The sequence below is a fragment of the Trichomycterus rosablanca genome, chromosome 8, assembly GCF_030014385.1.
Source record: "Trichomycterus rosablanca isolate fTriRos1 chromosome 8, fTriRos1.hap1, whole genome shotgun sequence".
NCBI lineage: Eukaryota > Metazoa > Chordata > Actinopteri > Siluriformes > Trichomycteridae > Trichomycterus > Trichomycterus rosablanca.
The window spans coordinates 34,931,398-34,952,285 of NC_085995.1; the positions used below are offsets into that span (position 1 = coordinate 34,931,398).

Genomic DNA, 20,888 nt, shown 5'->3' on the forward strand with positions numbered 1-20,888 from the left:
ATCTACGGAAGCGTACTACTGCCACACAGATAAAATAAAAAATACCGTCAGTATGTCGTTATAACGAGAAAGGATGTCGTTAAAACGAGAAAAGGATGTCGTTAAAACGAGAAAAGTTCATTACCTCAGATGCTGCATAGCTGATGGAAGCGTATCTGCTGATGGAGAGACAGTTTGCACACATGCATGATGCTGTAGTTTGTGTAACCCTGCAGCTTGTTGTACCGATCAAGATTCTTCTTTAGGAGCAACAATGTCTAAACTTAGTTTATTATTCAACATTTGTCTGACATTCGGCATTCCGATCTAAATAAGTGCTTTAAAAAACACATAAGACTTATTTTATAATTTCTTACACGAATAAAAATAGTCAACATACTACAAAAACAATTTTATGTTAATTTTAAGATTACGTCTATTTATCTAAAGAAAGGTTATAATGAAACCGTTTATCAAGCTCCCACTTCATCTAATGAGTTAGGGACCGTCATCAAACTAACTGAGAAACGTAGGAGACATTTACTCTGCACTTATCCAGACTAATAAATCCATTTAAATCTTGTATGATTTGATGAATTAATGTCAAACAATTTTTACACAAACACATCAATGTTTCTCACCTACTACACACACCTTATTTTTTTTAAATAACATAGTATTTCTTTTACATTACATTTAAATAAAGATCAATAAATCTGTAATAAATTTATATTTCAAATATACAAATTATATACAAGATTTAAATGGATTTATTAGTCTGGATAAGTGCAGAGCAAATGTCTCCTACGTTTCTCAGTTAGTTTGATGACGGTCCCTAACTCATTAGATGAAGTGGGAGCTTGATAAACGGTTTCATTATAACCTTTCTTTAGATAAATAGACGTAATCTTAAAATTAACATAAAATTGTTTTTGTAGTATGTTGACTATTTTTATTCGTGTAAGAAATTATAAAATAAGTCTTATGTGTTTTTTAAAGCACTTATTTAGATCGGAATGCCGAATGTCAGACAAATGTTGAATAATAAACTAAGTTTAGACATTGTTGCTCCTAAAGAAGAATCTTGATCGGTACAACAAGCTGCAGGGTAACTGGTAACTTCACCCAATCAGGCAGCCACAGTGGCACCAAAACAAACAGTCAATAAATTTCCATGGGGGCTATCCCAGCTAACAGGGAACGTTCCCACAACTTTCACTAACGTTACGTGAAAGTTCTCCTAATGTTATGAGCAAACGTTCTCACAATAACGTTAATAGAACATTCTATAAACGTTATGTGACCTTGATAAATATTCTGTTCAATGTGTAATGTTATATGAACGTTGTTTTAATGTTTTTTTTTAAACAAAATTTTAAAGGAGTATGTGTGTGATATTCTTTAGATACATATTAGGAAAAATTATATATATATATATATATATATATATATATATATATATATATATATAGATGCACCACTGTAAGACTGAATTCATTGCTTCCTACTGAACAGTTTTGCTTTATATAATATTTGATTTAATAATATATTTAAGATAAACCATTATTTTCCATGATTTTATAAAAACTGCACTAAAAACTGCGGTTATCAGAACCCATCTATACAGGACAAATATTACATTACATATCATTCAGTTAATGACTTTATAGCGCCTTTTATTATGTCTATTCTGCACAAACCTCTCTTCTTTACACAGCACATCAGTCTCCATCTACGGACAGTCGGACACCTCGTTCTGCACATGCGCACATCCGCACTGGACTTGAGACCGTTATTTTAACCCACCGTCTCTGCCTCGACACAGAACTTTAAGCGAAACACAAATGTCGTGTTTTCAGTTATTTTACTCTGAAACATGAGTCTGCCAAAGTACGTGCTTGTGTACTTCTGTGAAGATGAAATTCCTGCCACATGTGTTATTGAGTCAGTACTTATTGAAGGTCAAAAGAATCTGAGAAGATCTCACCGACGGCTAAACTGTTGTCGTCTACTTACAGTGAGAAATGAAAAAAAGACGTTTGTCATGCCCTGCTAAACTTCAACAGTTTATAATAATAATAAACATGAAAAACTATATTATCTCTGAAATGTTATTAAAAATAAGTGCTCATTGTAGAAAGTCGAAAACAACCCAGGTATCAGCATGAAATGTTTTCAAATTAACTTGGGACGTTAGCTAACCGTTAACATTAGCTTTCTCACTGTGCATTTTAAATACTTAGTAATGCTTGTTAAGACTGGTGCAATTGCTTAGTTTATAGTGCTGTTATTGTGCTGAACTGCTCTATTATAAACTTATGACTTTTAATGATTTTAGGTTTACAGATAATATTACTTAGAAATGAACATAGAGAAGTTTGTAAATGCTTTTAACATCTCTTACAACACAATTCACCTAGGATGACAAATCTATACACATATCGGTACACATTAATTAAATGTGGACGTTAACCTGCATGTTACACTTAAAATACTGGAGGTCCAACATTTTCTTTCAAATAATAGGTTATATGTGTGCTTTAAACCACCTAAGCCCACCAACAACCCAGGTAAAACCCTGCATTTGTGCCATTGTGTTTAGTTATTGTAGCATTCTGTTAACTACAGGTTTAAAATATAAAATTAAAAACAGTTTTTTTTTTATTCCAGGAAAATGGCCACATGTCTAAATAACTTTAATAGCTTTTAAAATATGCATCACATGCATTCAAAACAAGTTGTATTTTATCAAGTGTAACCCACATTACATACCACAACTCTTATACTGACACTTTTACGCTGTATTACATAATACAAAACAGATTTTTATTCATAACTTTAATAGCATTTAAAGTATTCAGCATATTAATAACTTCAATAGCTTTTAAAATATTCATTAAATTACTCCAAAACAAAATGTATTTTATCTAGTGTAATCCACATTATATACTACAACTCTTATACTGACACTTTTACCCTTTATTACATAATACAAAACAGATTTTTATTCATAACTTCAATAGCATTTAAAGTATTCAGCAGATTAATAACTTCAATAGCTTTTAAAATATTCATCAAATTGCTTCAAAACAACATACATACTACACATTACATACTACAACTCTTATACTGACACTTTTACCCGGTGGACTATTCTCAGTAAAAAGAAGATTAATTACATAAAAATATTAACACATAGCTTTTTAATGTGACATATATCCTACATTTGTCTGAACAGTTTATAATCCTAAACTAACGTGTATGCACAAAACAAAAATGCTTCACTTCACATGTAGGGTTGCAACTAACGATTATTTTCCTAATCAATCTGGTGATTATGTTTTTGATTAATTGCTTAGTTGGATTATTTAAAATACAAAAACAGAAACAACATTTACAAAAAATCAATATTTAAATAAATATTAAAACATCCACAACACTAGTATGATTTCCCTTCTTAATTTTGTTTACTTAATTATTTTATGGCATATTAAATACCGCCATAATGCTATTTCATGATTTTCACTGTAAAATCACACATACGAGTAATTCAACCATTAAAAAAGAGCCACAGACACCTCTTGCACATTGAAGACTTAAATTAAATTAAAGACTGCAACATAACTTCAAGGAAGCTTTGCATTTTAGCTGCCCAGAATGACTTGGTCACAGTGTAAAATGTTTTACATGTACTGATAAATATGCAGAAATACTTAAAAAACCTCTTTGTTTACTTTGCAGGTGGAGAATGCAGAGACGCCCTGAGAACATCAAGAAAACTGGACAAAATAACGTTGAGGGAACATTCCAATGCAACGTTCCCACAACCAAAATGGAACGTTTGGGAAACGTTCTCAGAACATAATTTTGTTAGCTGGGATGATACTCCTTAAGTGGTACAGTCCTAAAGTAGCCTGTAAGCATTTGCATTTTAATTATAATATAACTATATTTTGTTGTTGTTTTGCTTACAAGAGAATATGCTGCATTACTAACCTTTACCACTACTACTGATATTAATAATAATAATAGAAAATATTTATAATAATAATAATAATAATAATAGCATGTGCATAAAATCAGCCACATAACGAACACCAGTGTGTTTAAGCGCTTGTTTATTGGAATATTTAGCTTATTACTTAGATTCACGGACTGGAGTGAGTCCGCTGTGTTTCCGGTGAGTCGGCTCACTTGCCTTGTGTACTTAGCAGCAGCTCAGAGGATTCATAGGATGCGGGTTAATTGAGATTTGGGACTCGCGATTCCTGATTCAGTACAAAGATTCGAATCATTAACCCGGGTGATTCAGGAACCGCCCAGCTCTAGTACTTAATCCACGTCCATGAAGCGCTTTCCGTGTAGTATGCAATTTATTTTGAAACTGAAAATGTAAGAATTGTTTTCAGTGATGTAAAATTTTTTATTTGCGTAGCATATGAAATACGAGGCGCAGTATGAGACAATCCTAGCAATCACACAACATTACGGCATCATAAGTTAGTGTAACAGACTTTTCTTTGGTTCAGTGTGCTGACAATGTTTGATGTGTGTGTTTACGTATTGAGTGCATTTTGTCACTTTGGGGATTCCATAATCAATGGAAAAGTCTGCTTCTCTACACACGTGATCATCTCTGTGTAATGTGCGCTTTACAAAAAACAGTAAAGTATTTTGCTCCTAATAGTTTGTCTATGTAGAGTTTATTTCTTCCTTTATAACTTAGCACATAGCAAACTGTAAAGAAGCTTGGTTTCATTTGCAATCGGTTAGACAAAACTAACTAAGAAAAACCCCCAACTGATTATGTGGACACTGGGGTGGGCTGGGGTGGGGGTGTCAAAACATGGATGAGTATTTACGGATCTGTAAATAATGACTACCGTGAAATGTGGCACTTTTGTTTAAAAATCTGTGAAATCTGTGATTTTTAAAAAACGAGGTCCATGCTTAAAATTAAGCACATTTTTCTGTGAATTTAATAGGGCCCTAGTTATGGTATATTGTAGTATAGGCTATACAACCACCATTTTCAGGCAAGTTGGGACGTTTTATAAAACTCCATAAAATAAAAAAATCTGATTTATTTGTTCTTTTGAATCTTTAACTGAAAAAATAGAAAGAAAAATATTTTTACTAATCTGATCAACTTCACTGTATTTTATAAATAGAAACACATTTAGAATTTGATGACTGCAACACACTCCAAAATTCTGGGACAGAAGCCGTTTACCCATGTCCTAGTAATTAGCTTTTTAATGGTTTGATAACTGACGACACTAATAACAGGAATTTTTGTCCATTCTTGCTTGATACAAGACTTCAGCTGCTCAACAGTCTGTGGTCGTCGTTGTCCGATTCTCCTCCTCACGATGCACCATACATTTAAAAGATGATAGATATGGACTGCAGGCAGGCCAGTTAAACACACACATTCTGTGTCTACAAAGCCACACTGTTGTACTGTAAACAAAACAAGGCAGTCTTGCTGAAATAATTATGGACCCATGCAAAGGGCACTGATGCACCTCATACCATAACAGATGTTGGCATTTGCACCTAATAACAGTCTGGATGTTTTTTTTTTTAATCTTTCCACCACCTACTCCACCCTGTCTGCACTCTTTTCTTTACGTCGCTACCACACTCTTATTATTGTGTAGACTCCACCCTACATATCTAAACTCATTCTTGTTATCACCTCAGCTCCTTGCAACTCTACCTTTCCAAAACCAAAGTCCTTTATCTCATTCATGCACATGAACTCAGTTTACTCCAACTAACTTTTCACCTTCTATCCAATGCATACCTGCACCTCTCCAGGCTCTCATCAACCTGCCCCCCTTAGTGGCTCTAAATTCGGTACATTTATTTTAGGCAACGTTGTGTGTTTTTTTTTTTTTCCTAAGGATTTAATTTGCTTTCACTTACTTTTACTGTCATTAAAGACAGAACACAAGATCAAGAGAAATAATAATAATAAAAAAAACACCAGCTCAGAATAGCAAATGCATTCATGCGAAGGGACTTACAACTGTGACCGAATGCAACGCAAGTGAATTGAGGGTCAGGGGTCTTGTTGAGTGGCAATTTGCTGTAGTGGGGCTTAAACCTCCGATCAACAGTCCAGTACCTTAACTGCTGAGCTGCTGCTGCTGCTACTACCTTTAAAATAGGTAGAGTGATAGTGGTCTGTGTCCTGTTGCATTTCCAAGTACTAGTCTCACTTCAGACAAACCTAGAACTTTTCCACCTGCATCAAAATCAGAGTTCTTCATTCCATAACATACATGAAATGTCTTAAAACCTAAATGGCCAAGCTTGAAAGTACATATTTTCAGAAAAAAGACTTTGCATTTTATGTAGTTTGCTTGTGGGTGTGAATCTTAACAGTGCTACATGTCTACACAGACATGATTGGCTATGTCTGTGGTGATGGTCAAAGCCCTGAGATAGATTGGTGCCCAGTGTTTCCTGGTGAAACCTGCCCAGCTAAGATTCTGACCAGAAAAGAGCTGTTGATGAATGATTCCTTTCGGCTGCTCCTGTATTTGGGGCTCCCCACAGCAGATAATTCGACCGCATATTTAGGGTTACCACTGTGTGGCATAATGGTAAAAGACACACTACTGGCTCCTAAAAGCAGAAGTACAGAATACAGGAGGTGTATGGTGTTTCACGAATTAAGCCATTGAGGAGAAACACCGTTAGCACCAGTCCCAAACCTAGGGAGGGGCATCCGATGTTAAAAATGCAAAATCAAATATGCTAACATAGGATCCTGTGATGTATTTTGTAAGCTTTGACCTTTCTGTTATACCGTAGTTGTGGTAATGCACTGAATGCTGGGATATGTTGTTCGCTTCCTCGTCAGTGGTTGTAAACTGTGGAAAACGCGAGTAAACATGCACCTGTTGCGCTAACTGTACATCTCGGTCTCCTTCTGATTATTATATCCAGTACTAATGGACGTACTGCCGATATAACAGATCCACTGTGGCGACCCCTAACAGGAGCAGCCAAAAGCATCATTCACTCTTCAGATCCTAAAAGAGTCGAACAAGGTACAATAACTTTGATGAGAATTAGAAAAGGATTGTAACACCCTGACAGATTCTCCAGACTTTAATTTAGTCGAAGTTTGAGTCTGCAGGACTACCCAAGTTCGAATCAGACAACTGCAGCTGATTTTAAAATCAAACATTAGCAAGGAATGCTTGCTGCCTTTATTCAGTGAAACTGTGCAACATTTGGCTGCATTCAGATTATAAATTAATTACAGACTGAGTGAACACAAAAAACCAATTACCATTAAGATTTACATTCAAACACAAACAAAACAGAGCAACAACACATACATTATTATTCATTATTATTGCACCCTTGTGAAAATCAACTATTTTTATCACTACAGAGACAGCTTGTTCTTCCAGTGTAAAGTGGTTTAGTGCTAATTTTAATTTAATAAATGTAAAAGTTATAAAAACAAAAATAACCCATCATGTGGTTCAGAACGAGGCACTTCAGATCATTCTTTTATCGGCAGTAAGGATTCTTTATGTCACTCCCTGGTGAAAAGAAAGTGAGTTGTTTCAGTCAGTGCTTCTGACGGTAGGAATGGATGACGTGATGTCTGTCTGCAGCTCGTCTTAACAGCATAAAAACCTTCACGCGTCCTGTTCAGACAGAACGTCCAGCAGAGATCTGTTTACAAACAAAAAGAAACAGACTTTAAAACAGCATTGACGAGAAATGAAGTGTATTAGAGCAGTGGTCCACAACCACCGGGCTGCGGACCGTTACAGGTCCATGGGTCGTTTATTACTGGGCCGTACAGAAATAATAAATAATTAGAAACGCTACAAGAGCAATTAAATTTCCAATACGTTTCGGGTGTTATTGTCCCCAGTCACCACTAGGTGGGAGCAGCGTCTCATTGCAGCGAAAAAAAAAAAGCACAGGATTTACACTGATTTTCCATTCTATAGTTATTCTATTTTAAATCCCCGTGCCGGTCTGTGAAATTATATCTTATATGAAAGGTCCATGGTGCAAAAAAGGTTAGGAACCGCTGTATTAAAGGGGCAACACTTCAACCTACCAGCTGAGATACCAGGCTAATATATTATCATCACATTCATAACGAGACCCTTTGAGACATTTCTCCTAAACACAATTAGTAGTAATAGATCATTGTGAGAATGTACACTATTAAGTCAAAAGTATTTGGACACCTGGCCATGAGCTTGTTGGACATCCCATTTAAAAAACAAATGGAATTAAAATAAAGTGACCTCTGTCATCTTTTTAGCTATAACAGCAGCCACTCTTCTTTTAAGACTGCTCACAAGGCTTTGAAGTATGTCTGTGAGAATTTGTGCCCATTCAGACAACAGAGCATTTGTGGCAAGTGGTAAAAAACAAGTGTCAAAGTGGTAAATCTGTGTGTGGGCGCCACTCAATGTAGCACAGCAGCAAAGAAGTGGCACAGCCATTGCAAAACAGCCAGGATGAGCATTTGGGTGCTTGGGTTTGAATATCCATCAGTGGTGTTGGCCAGTTAGTTGTCTACATACAAACATTATTGGCTGGGGAAGGGGAAGGTGGGATGGGGTGGTGTCCTGTCTGGGGTGTTACTGTATTGTGCTCAGTGGCAGCCGGACCTACCGCGACCCTGACCAAGATAAAGCATTTAAAAAAAAACATGATAAACACTTAACCTTTCTATCAGGTTTTTTTTTTTCACACTGGTGATACCTCTTACAAGTACAATCAAGAAGAAAGCAGCATAAAAAAATAATGAATCAATTTTTTAGTACAAGCAGTCTTACTCTCTCTTTCCTCATGAATGACGCTCTCTCTTAGGTCCAGTGAAACTGATAACCCTTGGAGAGGATGAGACTCTCAAGGTCATGGTCCTCTGCTTTTTCCTGCAGCCGCTGTTCCTCAAGCAAGCTCACCAACTGATCCCTCTCCTCCACCACCTTCATCACCTCCGCCAGCAGAGTTTGTTCCTCCACTGTGTCCCCAGAGTTCTTTTTATAGTCTGCACAAGAAAAAAGGTAAACCTTATTAATATTACAACACTGGAGTACAAGATCAGAGCACCAAGATTTCTTGATGTTTAAACAGTAACAGGTTTTCTCTTCCACTGTGAACAATAATGTATCAATACATTTTATTTCCAGGGCTTTAAGTTAATCTGTAAATGCAACACACTCTGTTTTCCCAAGTAAAATTCCATGTGTACAGAAATAAAGCAATAAGCCACTCGAGACTGTGCGTTACTGCGATTTTATCACGGGGAAGGTTGTCTTTCCCCGTGATAAAATCATAGCAGTGACGCACGGTCTCGAGTGGCTTATTGCTTTTATAAAACGGCGGTCAACATAAAATATAATAAAATACAACAATGTTCAATTTATAAATGTTTTTAATTTATAAAAACACTTACAAAAAGCATTCTTCCGCGACCCCAGGTAGTTCGTTAACAGTGTTGCTAGGCAACATGAGGGCGAACATAATTCACTTTTCCTTTTCAGTGGCGTATTAATATGGAATGATGTGAGGTGGTCATAGGTGTGCGTTTATCGGGGATTTTACCACGGCTTCGAACGGCTCAGCCAATCAGATTTTAGGACCGGAACTATCCGTTTTATAAAAAAGATTTTATCACTACCGTAATATAGACAGAAATTTCTGAGCAACTAAACAAATTGTTTAATCATTCAGTCAAAGCAAATATAGCAAATATAGCAATTAACACAAAAACACACCAAAGACGACCAGATTGTTTACATTCCATCTTCTATTCACAAAGAGTCACATCTAGGAGTCTTTCACTTTACCCCCAACTTTACTGCTTACAATTAAAACATGAAGGATGGAGCATAAATTCTAGCCTATGCACCTTTAAAGCAGACTGTGTAACAATCTTATTTAGTTTTATTTTTTAATTTTTCATTTTGATTAACTGCTTTATCCTGGTCAGGGTCGAGACAGGTCCAGTTTTACTGGGAAACATTGGGCACAAGGCAGGAATACCTCGGCCATCGCACTTTTACTTCTTTTATTTGCAGCATGACCTCTCCAATAACTTTGTTACAACATGTTCCCCCTCTAAAATATAAGCAGCAGCAACTGCTTCTTTTCACCTGCACAAGGCACATGGTGTACAGAGAGTCACACACTGATCTCCATTAATCACCAGCTTCATACACGTACAGTCAACCAGCCAGCAGAGGCCAGATTTGCAGCAATAATGAGGAATTACTTCGACTGATTACGTCTGTGTAAGTGCCCGGCTGGCCGATGGCAGAGCTAAGATTTGAACAATTTGAATTTAAGAGTTTGAATACTCAGCAGTGGTGGGATAGTGTTAGACTGCTGAACCACCCGAGCACCCAACATAAATGCATTTATAATATAGAGACTGAAAATGTTTCCCATTTAAAGGTTTGCTGCTACTAGAGCCTACATTCTACCCCATGCACTCTAAAAGCAGACTATGTACATGATCTTACAGGTCCAGTTTTACTGGGAAACATTGGGCACAAGGCAGTAATACCTCGGCCATCACACTTTTACTTACTTTATTTGCAGCATGTCCTCTCCAATAACTCAGTTGACAGAGGAGGGCCATACCTAACATGTGCGCCCTTTGAAATATGTGCAGCAATCAATCGCTTCTTTTACCTGCACAAGGCAGGTTTACAAAGAGTGTAGTACAGAGAATCACACAATGATCTTTATCATACACCATCTCCATGCAAGTACCATCGACCAGTCAAGGCTGCATTTGCAGCAATAATGATGAATCTCTTCGACTGATCAAGTCTGTGTAAGTGCCTGTCTGGATGATAACAGAGCTGAGATTTGAACAATTTGAACTCAAGGTTCAAGGTGGGATAGAGTGTAAGACTGCTGCACCACCTGAGCACCCAACATATATGGATTTATAATTTAGTGACTGAAAATGGCCCCCCAGGTATCTGTTAATATTTCAGAGTGGTTCAGCTGATAGTGCATGTCCCACAAAGTATAAGGGTACTTGGTTCATACCTCCCCTCCATCAACTTTCTTTAATTATGTTCACTCAGTGCTCATGTGAGAGAAACAGCATGTGTAACGTACACGTGAGTGCTGCTTTGAACAATTTTCACATCTCCCTCTTTAGCAGAACCAGACCGTGTTACTGTGCTTAGACAATAAAGAGAAGTGTAAAGAGGAGGGAGTTTCTCCTCACCTTTACTGGCCATCTGACGTCTAAGATCCTGCTGCAGTCGACTCTGTCTGTCCTCCAGCTCCAGCTCCTTAGCACTGAAACACAAAATATTGCATTTGAAGATGAGAGGAGAACCTCGGATCTAAACTCTGAACCCTCAGTGAGTTTGTTTAAACATACTGTAGCTGAAGCTGTTCAGGTTTATGCATATTTTTTATATAAGATTGTTTGGAAGCACTTTGAGATGTGCAGTACTGTTTAGTGATTTCTGTGCCAGGATGTCCCTGATGCAGCCGAGCTTTTGATCCTTTCATCTTGCATTTTACGCTAGCCCACCGCCAAAATCCTGGTTCAAATCTCAGCTGTGCTATTGGCTGGCTGGTGTTAACTATGTTTGGGGAAGGGGGAGTCCGGTGATAGATTGGCAACATGTCCAGCGTATTCCAGTGTTTCCTTTTTGTTCAATTATTTATTGATTTCCCCTTTTTTACCAAATCCAGTCATGTCCATCTGGATTATATCTCTCTTTCAAATGCCGCCACACCCACCCCCATTCAAAAAGGGTTGAGGCTGTCACTGTAGCAGGCCAGCATATTAGACTGCTGCACCACCCGGGTAACTGCAATAATCTCAAGTTCTAACAGCACCAAGTTAATCTATGCACATCGAAACAAATAAAACTGATGAGCTACAGAATGTCACCCTCATCCCAACTCCACCCATGCTTTACAGACATAGAAAAGTACTTACAAAATCATGAGTTCTGATTCATATCTTGCTAGTTTGTTCTTTTCCAGAACCAGTTTAAACCACGTCTGCAGGAGTGCCCCCCCCTCATCTTCAGACTTGTCCTCTGAAACACAAAACACAAAATGGTAAAACACTAATAAAAGGTACGATGTAGTACTATGGCTCAACTGTATGGTCCTAGTTTTTTCTTTATCATCTAGAGATTATGAACTTAATCAACCAAACACTGGATATTTGTTGTGAATCTTGTGGATAAACCGTTTGACTTTTTATTACTGCTGAATCGATATTAAAGCTTTGATCGTGCTGTACAAACATTTGATGGTATTGAAACATTTTGTTGCAGCTGTAAACTGTGCTAGCCGACTGCCACTGGTATCCAGAGTTCAAATCCCCAGTGGTGCTATCTGCCTGTTGGGCATCTACAGGGGTTGGACAAAATAACTGAAACACCTGGTTTTAGACCACAATAATTTATTAGTATGGTGTAGGGCCTCCTTTTGCGGCCAGAATGGTTCGGTAGTCCTTGGCAGTGACGCGCCCATCTAGCACAAGTATTGGGCCAAGGGAATGCCATGATATGGCAGCCCAAACCATCACTGATCCACCCCCATGCTTCACTCTGGGCATGCAACAGTCTGGGTGGTACGCTTCTTTGGGGCTTCTCCACACCGTAACTCTCCCGGATGTGGGGAAAACAGTAAAGGTGGACTCATCAGAGAACAATACATGTTTCACATTGTCCACAGCCCAAGATTTGCACTCCTTGCACCATTGAAACCGACGTTTGGCATTGGCACGAGTGACCAAAGGTTTGGCTATAGCAGCCCGGCCGTGTATATTGACCCTGTGGAGCTCCCGACGGACAGTTCTGGTGGAAACAGGAGAGTTGAGGTGCACATTTAATTCTGCCGTGATTTGGGCATCCGTGGTTTCATGTTTTTTGGATACAATCCGGGTTAGCACCCGAACATCCCTTTCAGACAGCTTCCTCTTGCGTCCACAGTTAATCCTGTTGGATGTGGTTTGTCCTTCTTGGTGGTATGCTGACATTACCCTGGATACCGTGGCTCTTGATACATCACAAAGACTTGCTGTCTTGGTCACAGATGCGCCAGCAAGACGTGCACCGACAATTTGTCCTCTTTTGAACTCTGGTATGTCACCCATAATGTTGTGTGCATTGCAATATTTTGAGCAAAACTGTGCTCTTACCCTGCTAATTGAACCTTCACACTCTGCTCTTACTGGTGCAATGTGCAATTAATGAAGATTGGCCACCAGACTGGTCCAATTTAGCCATGAAACCTCCCACACTAAAATGACAGGTGTTTCAGTTATTTTGTCCAACCCCTGTACATACCTACATTTTCTTTTTACTCAGTATGAAATGTGTATTAGCTGATACTAAGAAATCTAAGAGCCTGTCCAACCAGCTTAAAGCATTTTTAGTTATTCCAGACTGATTATTTACACAGAATAAAAAAAGTCTGATGTCACACAATCTTTAATTTAAAGAGCAAAACAATAAAACTAGAAATTCATGATCGTGGCCCCCGAGTAGTTTAAAGGCTGCATGTGTGCTGTAAGCCATCCATGCCCAGGAGCTGATTGGTTCAGCACTTTGCAATTAAAGGTGGCGTCAATTTGCCATCACTCTCACTCACAAAACTGACCAATGAAATAAAACAGGATAGCTGAGAAAAGTCACTCAATTAAGTGTGATTAAAATCGTCTACATTGATTTTGGTTTGTGCTTCTCGACAATGTGTCCAAACCATTTTCTCTCTTCTTTCATGTGAAATGCTTGAAAATTATTTTGGCCTGTTCTTACCGGAAATAATCTTTGGTAAATACATTTCTCTGCAGTAATTTTTATTTATAAAAAAAAAAAAAAAAAAAAAAAAAAAAAAAAAAACTTACAATTTGTACCCATTTAGACAAGAACTTTTGTGAGGTCTGACACACGTTAGGTGAGAATGACTGGCTTCTTAGCAGTTCCAATAACTTCTAAAGGTTTTCAAAGGTTATGTTCTCCACACCAAACTTGTTAAACCATGTGTTTTTGGACCTCACTTTGTTTACAAGGGTGCTGTCTTTTCTATATAATTATATAATTTATTTAATTCACCTGGTACAAATTAGTGTGACTAAAACACCTAAGCTTAATCATTTGGAGACGTGTCCACATACTTTTGGCCATATAACGTGTATATACAAGATTTAAAAATTCAATTTGCATTTAGACAAACACAGTCAGCCTTTATGGCTGGGATTAGAACCTCATTACACAGACAGGCACTGTTACCTTTTTCAATCCGGAAGAATCGTGAGCTTTAATAACCCACACGTATGTCAACATTTGCTAAAATAATGAATCTTCACATTTTCAGACCATTTGGAGACACTTTTTCTATTTCCAACCTATTTACAAAACCCATTATCTTTACAGTCATTTCAGCCCAATTTACACTCTAAGTGGCCGTTTGCTGTGAATACAAACCACGACTATTTAAATGACTAATTTTGCCCTCTTTTAAAACCCCCACACACTGAAGCACAGTTTGTGTACGGCGCTGGTTAATATGGTTAAGCTACGTACAAAAACAAGAAGATAAAGGAAAGGAAGGACAAATCCATGTAAACGTTAACCTTGCTGTTTTCATAGTAGCTAAACGGTTATAAAAACATCAAGGCTGTTCAAGTGCTTATGATTCAGCCAGTAAAATTGCATTCTCTACTTTTATTCACCTCGATTACTAATGGCTGAGACAACAATGAACATGGATTAGCTAGGTTAATTAGTGGTATTAACCCTGAGGTATTAATTTACTAAACTTCACATGAAATATTAGTAGAGAGGTTTGATATGAACACTATTCCTGCTTTAAATTTCTACCTATCAACATTATGATTACTAATCCAATACCTTAACCACTGAAATACCACTTGGTTTATAATGCTGTTGGAGTACAAACCTCAATCCATAGTAATAATGGAACAGAATGTAAAATTAATACAGAACGTTGTGATTTGTAATTTCTCTGTGAACTGAAGATAGTAAAATATGTTCGGATGTTTTCCCTATATTGTTTTATACATAAACATAGGCTTTTTCAAATTTGATGACTGCAAGACGTTTCTCAAGGTTTTTTTTTTTTTTTTTTTTTAAAACAATGCTTAATAAATTTTAAATATTAATTATTGGTGATATCATTGAAGCATGGCAGTTTTTTTCTATTTTATTTTTGCATTTTCTCCCAATTTAGTGTAGTCAATTTGTCTTCCGCTGCTTGGGGATCCCTGATTGCAGTCAAGGTGGGTATACTGCTGCTCACGCCTTCTCCGACCCGTGCACAGTGCTTAGCAGAACCCTTTTTCACCCATGCATTCTGCACAGGCGCCTCTCTTTCTGCTAATCAGGGTCCTTACACAGCGTTTGAAGACCCCACCCACATAGCTCGGTCATCCCTCCCTAGCAGAAACGTGTCTGCTGCAGGCACTGCTAATTATGACCGCTGGATGGCGCCCAGCCAACAGGTGGCAACACCGAGTTTCGAACTGAGGACTTCAGAATCTCGGCACTGGTGTGCTAGCGGAAAATCCCATTGTGCCACCTGGGTGCGCCAGTGCTATGTAAGAGATTTGGCCCTGGAGATTCACACACATGCGATTTCTTTGGATTACCCAAATCTTTTAACGATATCACCAGCTCACCTGTAAATGTGACATCAATAATAATTAAAAATCAGGAACCCATCCACCCTCATGAAGACTGGGCTTTTCCTGAAAGTTCCTTTTTGTATCCAAGGCTGATTGTATGTTTACCTTGAATATTTAAAACTTGTATATTTACAAAAATGTTGTCTTTATTGTTATTGTTTTTAATTCATTTCTTTTTAAATGCATTTTTCCCAATTTTTAGAAAAAATGTCAGACGTGCAGTAGCCGACCACTTCTTTTCACCTGCATGAGGTGATTCGCATCACTCATAGAGAGCCACACTAATCTCCATTATCCTCTGTCTCTGTGCAGGCACCACTGATCAGCCAGCAGAGGTCATAAGTTCAGCAGTTATGAGGAATCCCCTCCAGCATTCCCACCCTTGTATGAGCCAAGCATTGTTCATACAGGCGCCTAGCTGGCCAGTAGCAGAACTGAGATTCCAAAATGCCAACCACAAGGCACTTTTCTATTTCTATTTTTTAATCCAACACTGTCCTATTTCCTCTGCAAAAATCCTATAGCCTGTAATGCAACACAGTACATAGGAAAAGAAAGTGTGATTTACCAGTTTCTCCTCTGAGGACCTTCTCCAGCACTACACCCCTCTCCTCTAAAACCCTCTGCTTCTCCTCAACCTCCTCCAGCTGCCTCTGGATCATCTACACACACCAACATTGACGGTTAGACACATCAACATGCACAGCAAACACTCGCATGGTGTGTGAGGAGGGTGTAAGCAAGTACCTGAGCCCTATGAAGACGCTTCAGCTGATCTCTCTTGGTTTGCAGGACTAAGGTTTTCTCCTGCTGCTTCCTCCGTCTCTCGGCATTAGACTAGAAACAGCACAAAACAGAGAAATGATACACAGAGGGATGGTTCAACATAAAAACAGCTACTGCGAAGTTAAGTAGTGAAAAATAATAATACAAATAAGAAACTAATGTTCACGATTTTCAGTTAAACATAATCAGGTGTGACGTTTGGCTGGGAAGTGGGGGGAGTTGGTTGGCCGAGGCCCAGACCAGCAGACAGCACCACTGAGATTTGTTCCTTGGATCTCAGCGGTAGTGGGTTAGTGTATTTTACTGCTGCGCCCATATAACATGCCTATGTATAAAGCGGGCATGTCTGGCCACTAACTGCAGAATCTGATTTTATTACAAAAACGATGGTTGAAGGATGATAATTGTAAAAAGTCTTTACCCTGAAAAAGTTGGATTCCTGGTCTTCTTCACTGGAAGAATAATCCTCATCTTCCAGTTGCTGCTGCGAAGAGCCTAAGAAATACAACAGACACAATGTCTACTTAGTGAGAGAAAGATTAACTATGCAGTTTAGGTCTTGCTTTGGCATCGCTGCAGCTGGCAGGTCTGACTGAGCTAATGTCAGTGTCACTAACAGAAAAATGAACACGCACTTCAGAACAACTTTTGGATTCTCACCAGTGATTTCCTGTAATCATAGATGCAGGAAAAGCCCACAAACAAAAATGTCAAAAATGTAATCACTGACCTTGTTCCCTAATTCCCCTAATTTTGCTGGACTTTACAATGCAATCTCCAGAACCAATCAGTTTATTGGACATTGGGTTCTCTCTTACCTCCCTGACCAAGCCACTTCTTGCCTGGATTCCTAATTTGGCTGGATGTCCCACTCCTCCATTTCAAAATGATTCTGGTCAGCGTGGGCCTGGGAAACCTTAAATTCTAAATATTGCTTAATATCATTGCCCTGATCTTTGCCTGGCCACAATTTAATTGTGTATGTCCACAGACAGTTCCTAGGACTTAATGGTTTGATTTTTGTTGTGAAAAATATGCAAAGAGGTCTGAATATATACGTATATATATAATGTATTTCAGTTATTGACTTTTAATGATTTTCTTAACCCTAAAAGCAAGTTTTCACTTGTACATTATGGATAATTAATAAAATTAGCAATTATAGTGGAATCAAAATCCACAACTCCTTGTTGTACTGGGATAATGGTAGCAGGTGCAGCAGTGCTGTTGGGATTTTTAAATGCTGTTTAAACTTACTGAACTTTAAACCCTATTTACACTAGTTGCAGATAGACACTTTGTGCATAAAAAGGAAAACTGCTCTAGTCTCAATGTGTTAATCTTCCTCTAGTCTTTTATCAGTGTACACTTTCTGATCACAAGACACTTTTGGCTTTTAAGAGCAAACTATGAGCTACCATCAGTAATTATGTATCCAAAGTTCAGCTTATAAAATAGCTTTTAAAATAATTAATGAATGTTCGGACCAGATAGGTGTAGTGTTTAGCAAGTGTTTATAATGATAGACTATCTAATGCAGCGGTGCCCAACCTTTTTTGCACCTTGGACCGGTTTCATTTAAGACATCATTTCACGGACCGGCGGGGGGGCGAAAAGATTTAAAATAGAATAACTATAGAACGAAAAATCAGTGTGAATCCCACCTAGTGGTGATTAGGGACAATATGAATACTATTGAATTCTATATATGAATACTCTAATAATGAATACTGCTTGCAAAAAAAACTTAGGCAATTTGAACCTGGTTTTATTATAAAAGATCCTGTTGGTTGAGAAGCTTTTACATCTAGCTGTAATTTTTGTGATGGTAAAAAGATTTCAGGGACAAATTTATTAAACAGGTTCAAAGCCACAGAGAACACCTTGAACATCCATGAATCTTCTTATCCATTTCACAGTGTGCTAAAAGACTAATAAAAAACAACAAGTCAACACTTTCAACAAGTGACCTAATTGCAGAAGCAACAACAGTTACACAATATTGCCTTCAAGAAGCTAACAAACCAGTCTCACAACCAGGCTGGCAATCACTTTGATAAGTCTGTAGTAAAAAACCTAAAATCTCCTTCCAGCTTAGTGCTGTGATGGAAGGTTCTATGATGGCAGTCTGCACATCCCAAAACTTGCAGTAAAAACAGCAGCCAACAACTCAGAAAGAAAAATGATCCTGAAATGTAATTATATTTTAAACTTGTTCATAATCTTCCATTACATGTCTGTAATGCAGAGTAACTTCACTACACTCAACAAGAAATGAGTCTCCTCACCTTTACTTCGTAATTTGGAGAGGACGGTCCAGATGTCTTTTTCCTGGTTGTCCGTCTTGACCTTGTCCGCTCCTTCTTTCCTCTTCAGCCGCATAGATGAGAAGAAGTTGAGCTTCCTCGGTGGCAGTGAGGCCATGTCATCTTTGGAAGCCCCTGATGGCCTGTTGCTAATCGTAACCTGCTCCAGCATGGCGGTGATCTCACTCCTTCTGGTCCGGCTTTCTCCAGTAGCTGCTCTTGAGCGCATCTGTTCCTGTTCTCCGCTCTCCGCTCCGTTATACACAGAGGCGAAGCTGAAAGAACCCTCGGACAGAGGCCTGGCTCTGAGGGGAAGGTCCCTCCTGATTACTTTGGGTTTGTCCGTTGTTCCAGTGAAAGATCTCCTCATGAAGCTAGTCAACACCTGGAAGTTTGAAAGTGAAGCACTGTTGTCTGCCTCAGTGGGGATTGACCTCTGCTCCAGATGAGCTTCTGGCTTCTTCTGAGGTTTGCTCAGATGTTCAGGTGTTCCGTTGCTCTGGCTGTGCTTCAGTACTTGATCTACGGCTTTAGCAGTGGCTGAAAAGTGACCGGGAGTGGCCAGGTCCCAATTAAGCAGCCTCTCCTTCTCCAGAGAGGACAGAGTGAGCTTCTTTTTAGAGCTGACAGAGGTCTGATCGTCAGGACGCTCCTCTGTGGAGGCAGTGCTGGGTTTTAGGGAGGATTTAATTCCATGAGTGCGATAGAGGGGAAAATCAACCAAGTCTGGTTTCTCTGGCTTGTCCTGTGGAGGGCAGTGAGAGTCTGAATCCTGGGTGTTAGGCGTCGTCACAGGTTCCTGTTGGGTTGTGGAATGCAAAATGAATTCAGTATGACTAAAGGTGGCATCATACTAAACCTAAACGGTCAGTCTGATTAATCAGTGCAAAAACAAATGATCAATCTGATAATGTCCCACTCCAACATTTTGATCTCAGTTTACTGCATTTGGAGCTTATAGGAGATTATAGACAATAACGTCACATTTCACTATACTGGAAAAACAGGAAAGTAAGTTTACTTCAAAGTTTTAGCAAAATGCGTCTAGAAATAGCATAAATAACATTAAAACCACCTCCTTGTTTCTACACTCACAGTCCATTTTATCAGCTCCACTTACCATATAGAAGCACTTTGTAGTTCTACAATTACTGACTGTAGTCCATCTGTTTCTCTACATGCTTTGTTAGCCCCCTTTTCATGCTGTTCTTCAATGGTCAGGACCCCCACAGGACCACCACAGAGTAGGTATTATTTGGGTGGTGGATCATTCTCAGCACTGCAGTGACACTGACATGGTGGTGGTGTGTTAGTGTGTGTTGTGCTGGTATGAGTGGATAAGACACAGCAGCACTGCTGGAGTTTTTAAACACCTCACTGTCACTGCTGGGCTGAGAAAAGTCCACCAACCAAAAATATCCAGCCAACAGCGCCCCATGGGCAGCGTCCCGTGACCACTGATGAAGGTCTAGAAGATGACCAACTCAAACAGCAGCAATAGATGAGCGATCGTCTCTGACTTTACATCTACAAAGTGGACCAACTAGGTAGGAGTGTCTAAGTAGGAGTGGACAGTGAGTGGACAAGGTGTTTAAAAACTCCAGCAACGCTGCTGTGTCCGATCCACTCATACCAGCACAACACACACTAACACACCACCACCATGTCAGTGTCACTGCAGTGCTGAGAATGATCCACCACCTAAATAATATCTACTCTGTGGTGGTCCTGACCATTGAAGAACAGCATGAAAGCAGGCTAAAAAGATATGTAGAGAAACATATGGACTACAGTCAGTAATTGTAGAACCACAAAGTGCCTCTATATGGTAAGTGGAGCTGATAAAATGGACAGTGAGTGTAGAAACAAGGAGGTGGTTTTAATGTTATGGCTGATTGGGTACAGTTGAGTACAGTAGAGTATTGTATAATAGTGCACAAATTATACAATTTCTTAATAGGTTACCATGCTTTAAAAGTCCAGCATGTGAGGCCTGTGTAAAGCCTGTGTTAGTCACTCACAAAAATATTTTTGGGGCAGCATGTCGCCTCATAGCAAGAAGGTCCTGGGTTCGATCCCCAGGCGGGGGATGCTATATGTAATTGCACTTTTCTTGTAAA

General features: G+C 38.7%; 1 protein-coding gene across 5 annotated transcripts in view; it reads right to left on the minus strand.

The window, feature by feature from the left end:
* Window positions 1–7,167: 7,167 nt before the first annotated feature.
* The window catches only part of mical2b (microtubule associated monooxygenase, calponin and LIM domain containing 2b), an 88,589-nt gene continuing 74,868 nt past the window's right edge, over window positions 7,168–20,888 (minus strand). For all 5 annotated transcript variants that reach the window (XM_063000787.1, XM_063000786.1, XM_063000785.1 and 2 more), the window contains 8 exons: window positions 18,751–19,567; window positions 16,884–16,957; window positions 16,424–16,513; window positions 16,245–16,338; window positions 11,954–12,056; window positions 11,225–11,298; window positions 8,811–9,025; window positions 7,168–7,683 (listed from right to left, as the gene is read on the minus strand). In XM_063000787.1, coding sequence (XP_062856857.1) covers window positions 8,841–9,025; window positions 11,225–11,298; window positions 11,954–12,056; window positions 16,245–16,338; window positions 16,424–16,513; window positions 16,884–16,957; window positions 18,751–19,567 — 1,437 coding nt within the window. In that variant the 3' untranslated portion in view covers window positions 7,168–7,683; window positions 8,811–8,840. The remainder of the gene's footprint in view (window positions 7,684–8,810; window positions 9,026–11,224; window positions 11,299–11,953; window positions 12,057–16,244; window positions 16,339–16,423; window positions 16,514–16,883; window positions 16,958–18,750; window positions 19,568–20,888) is intronic.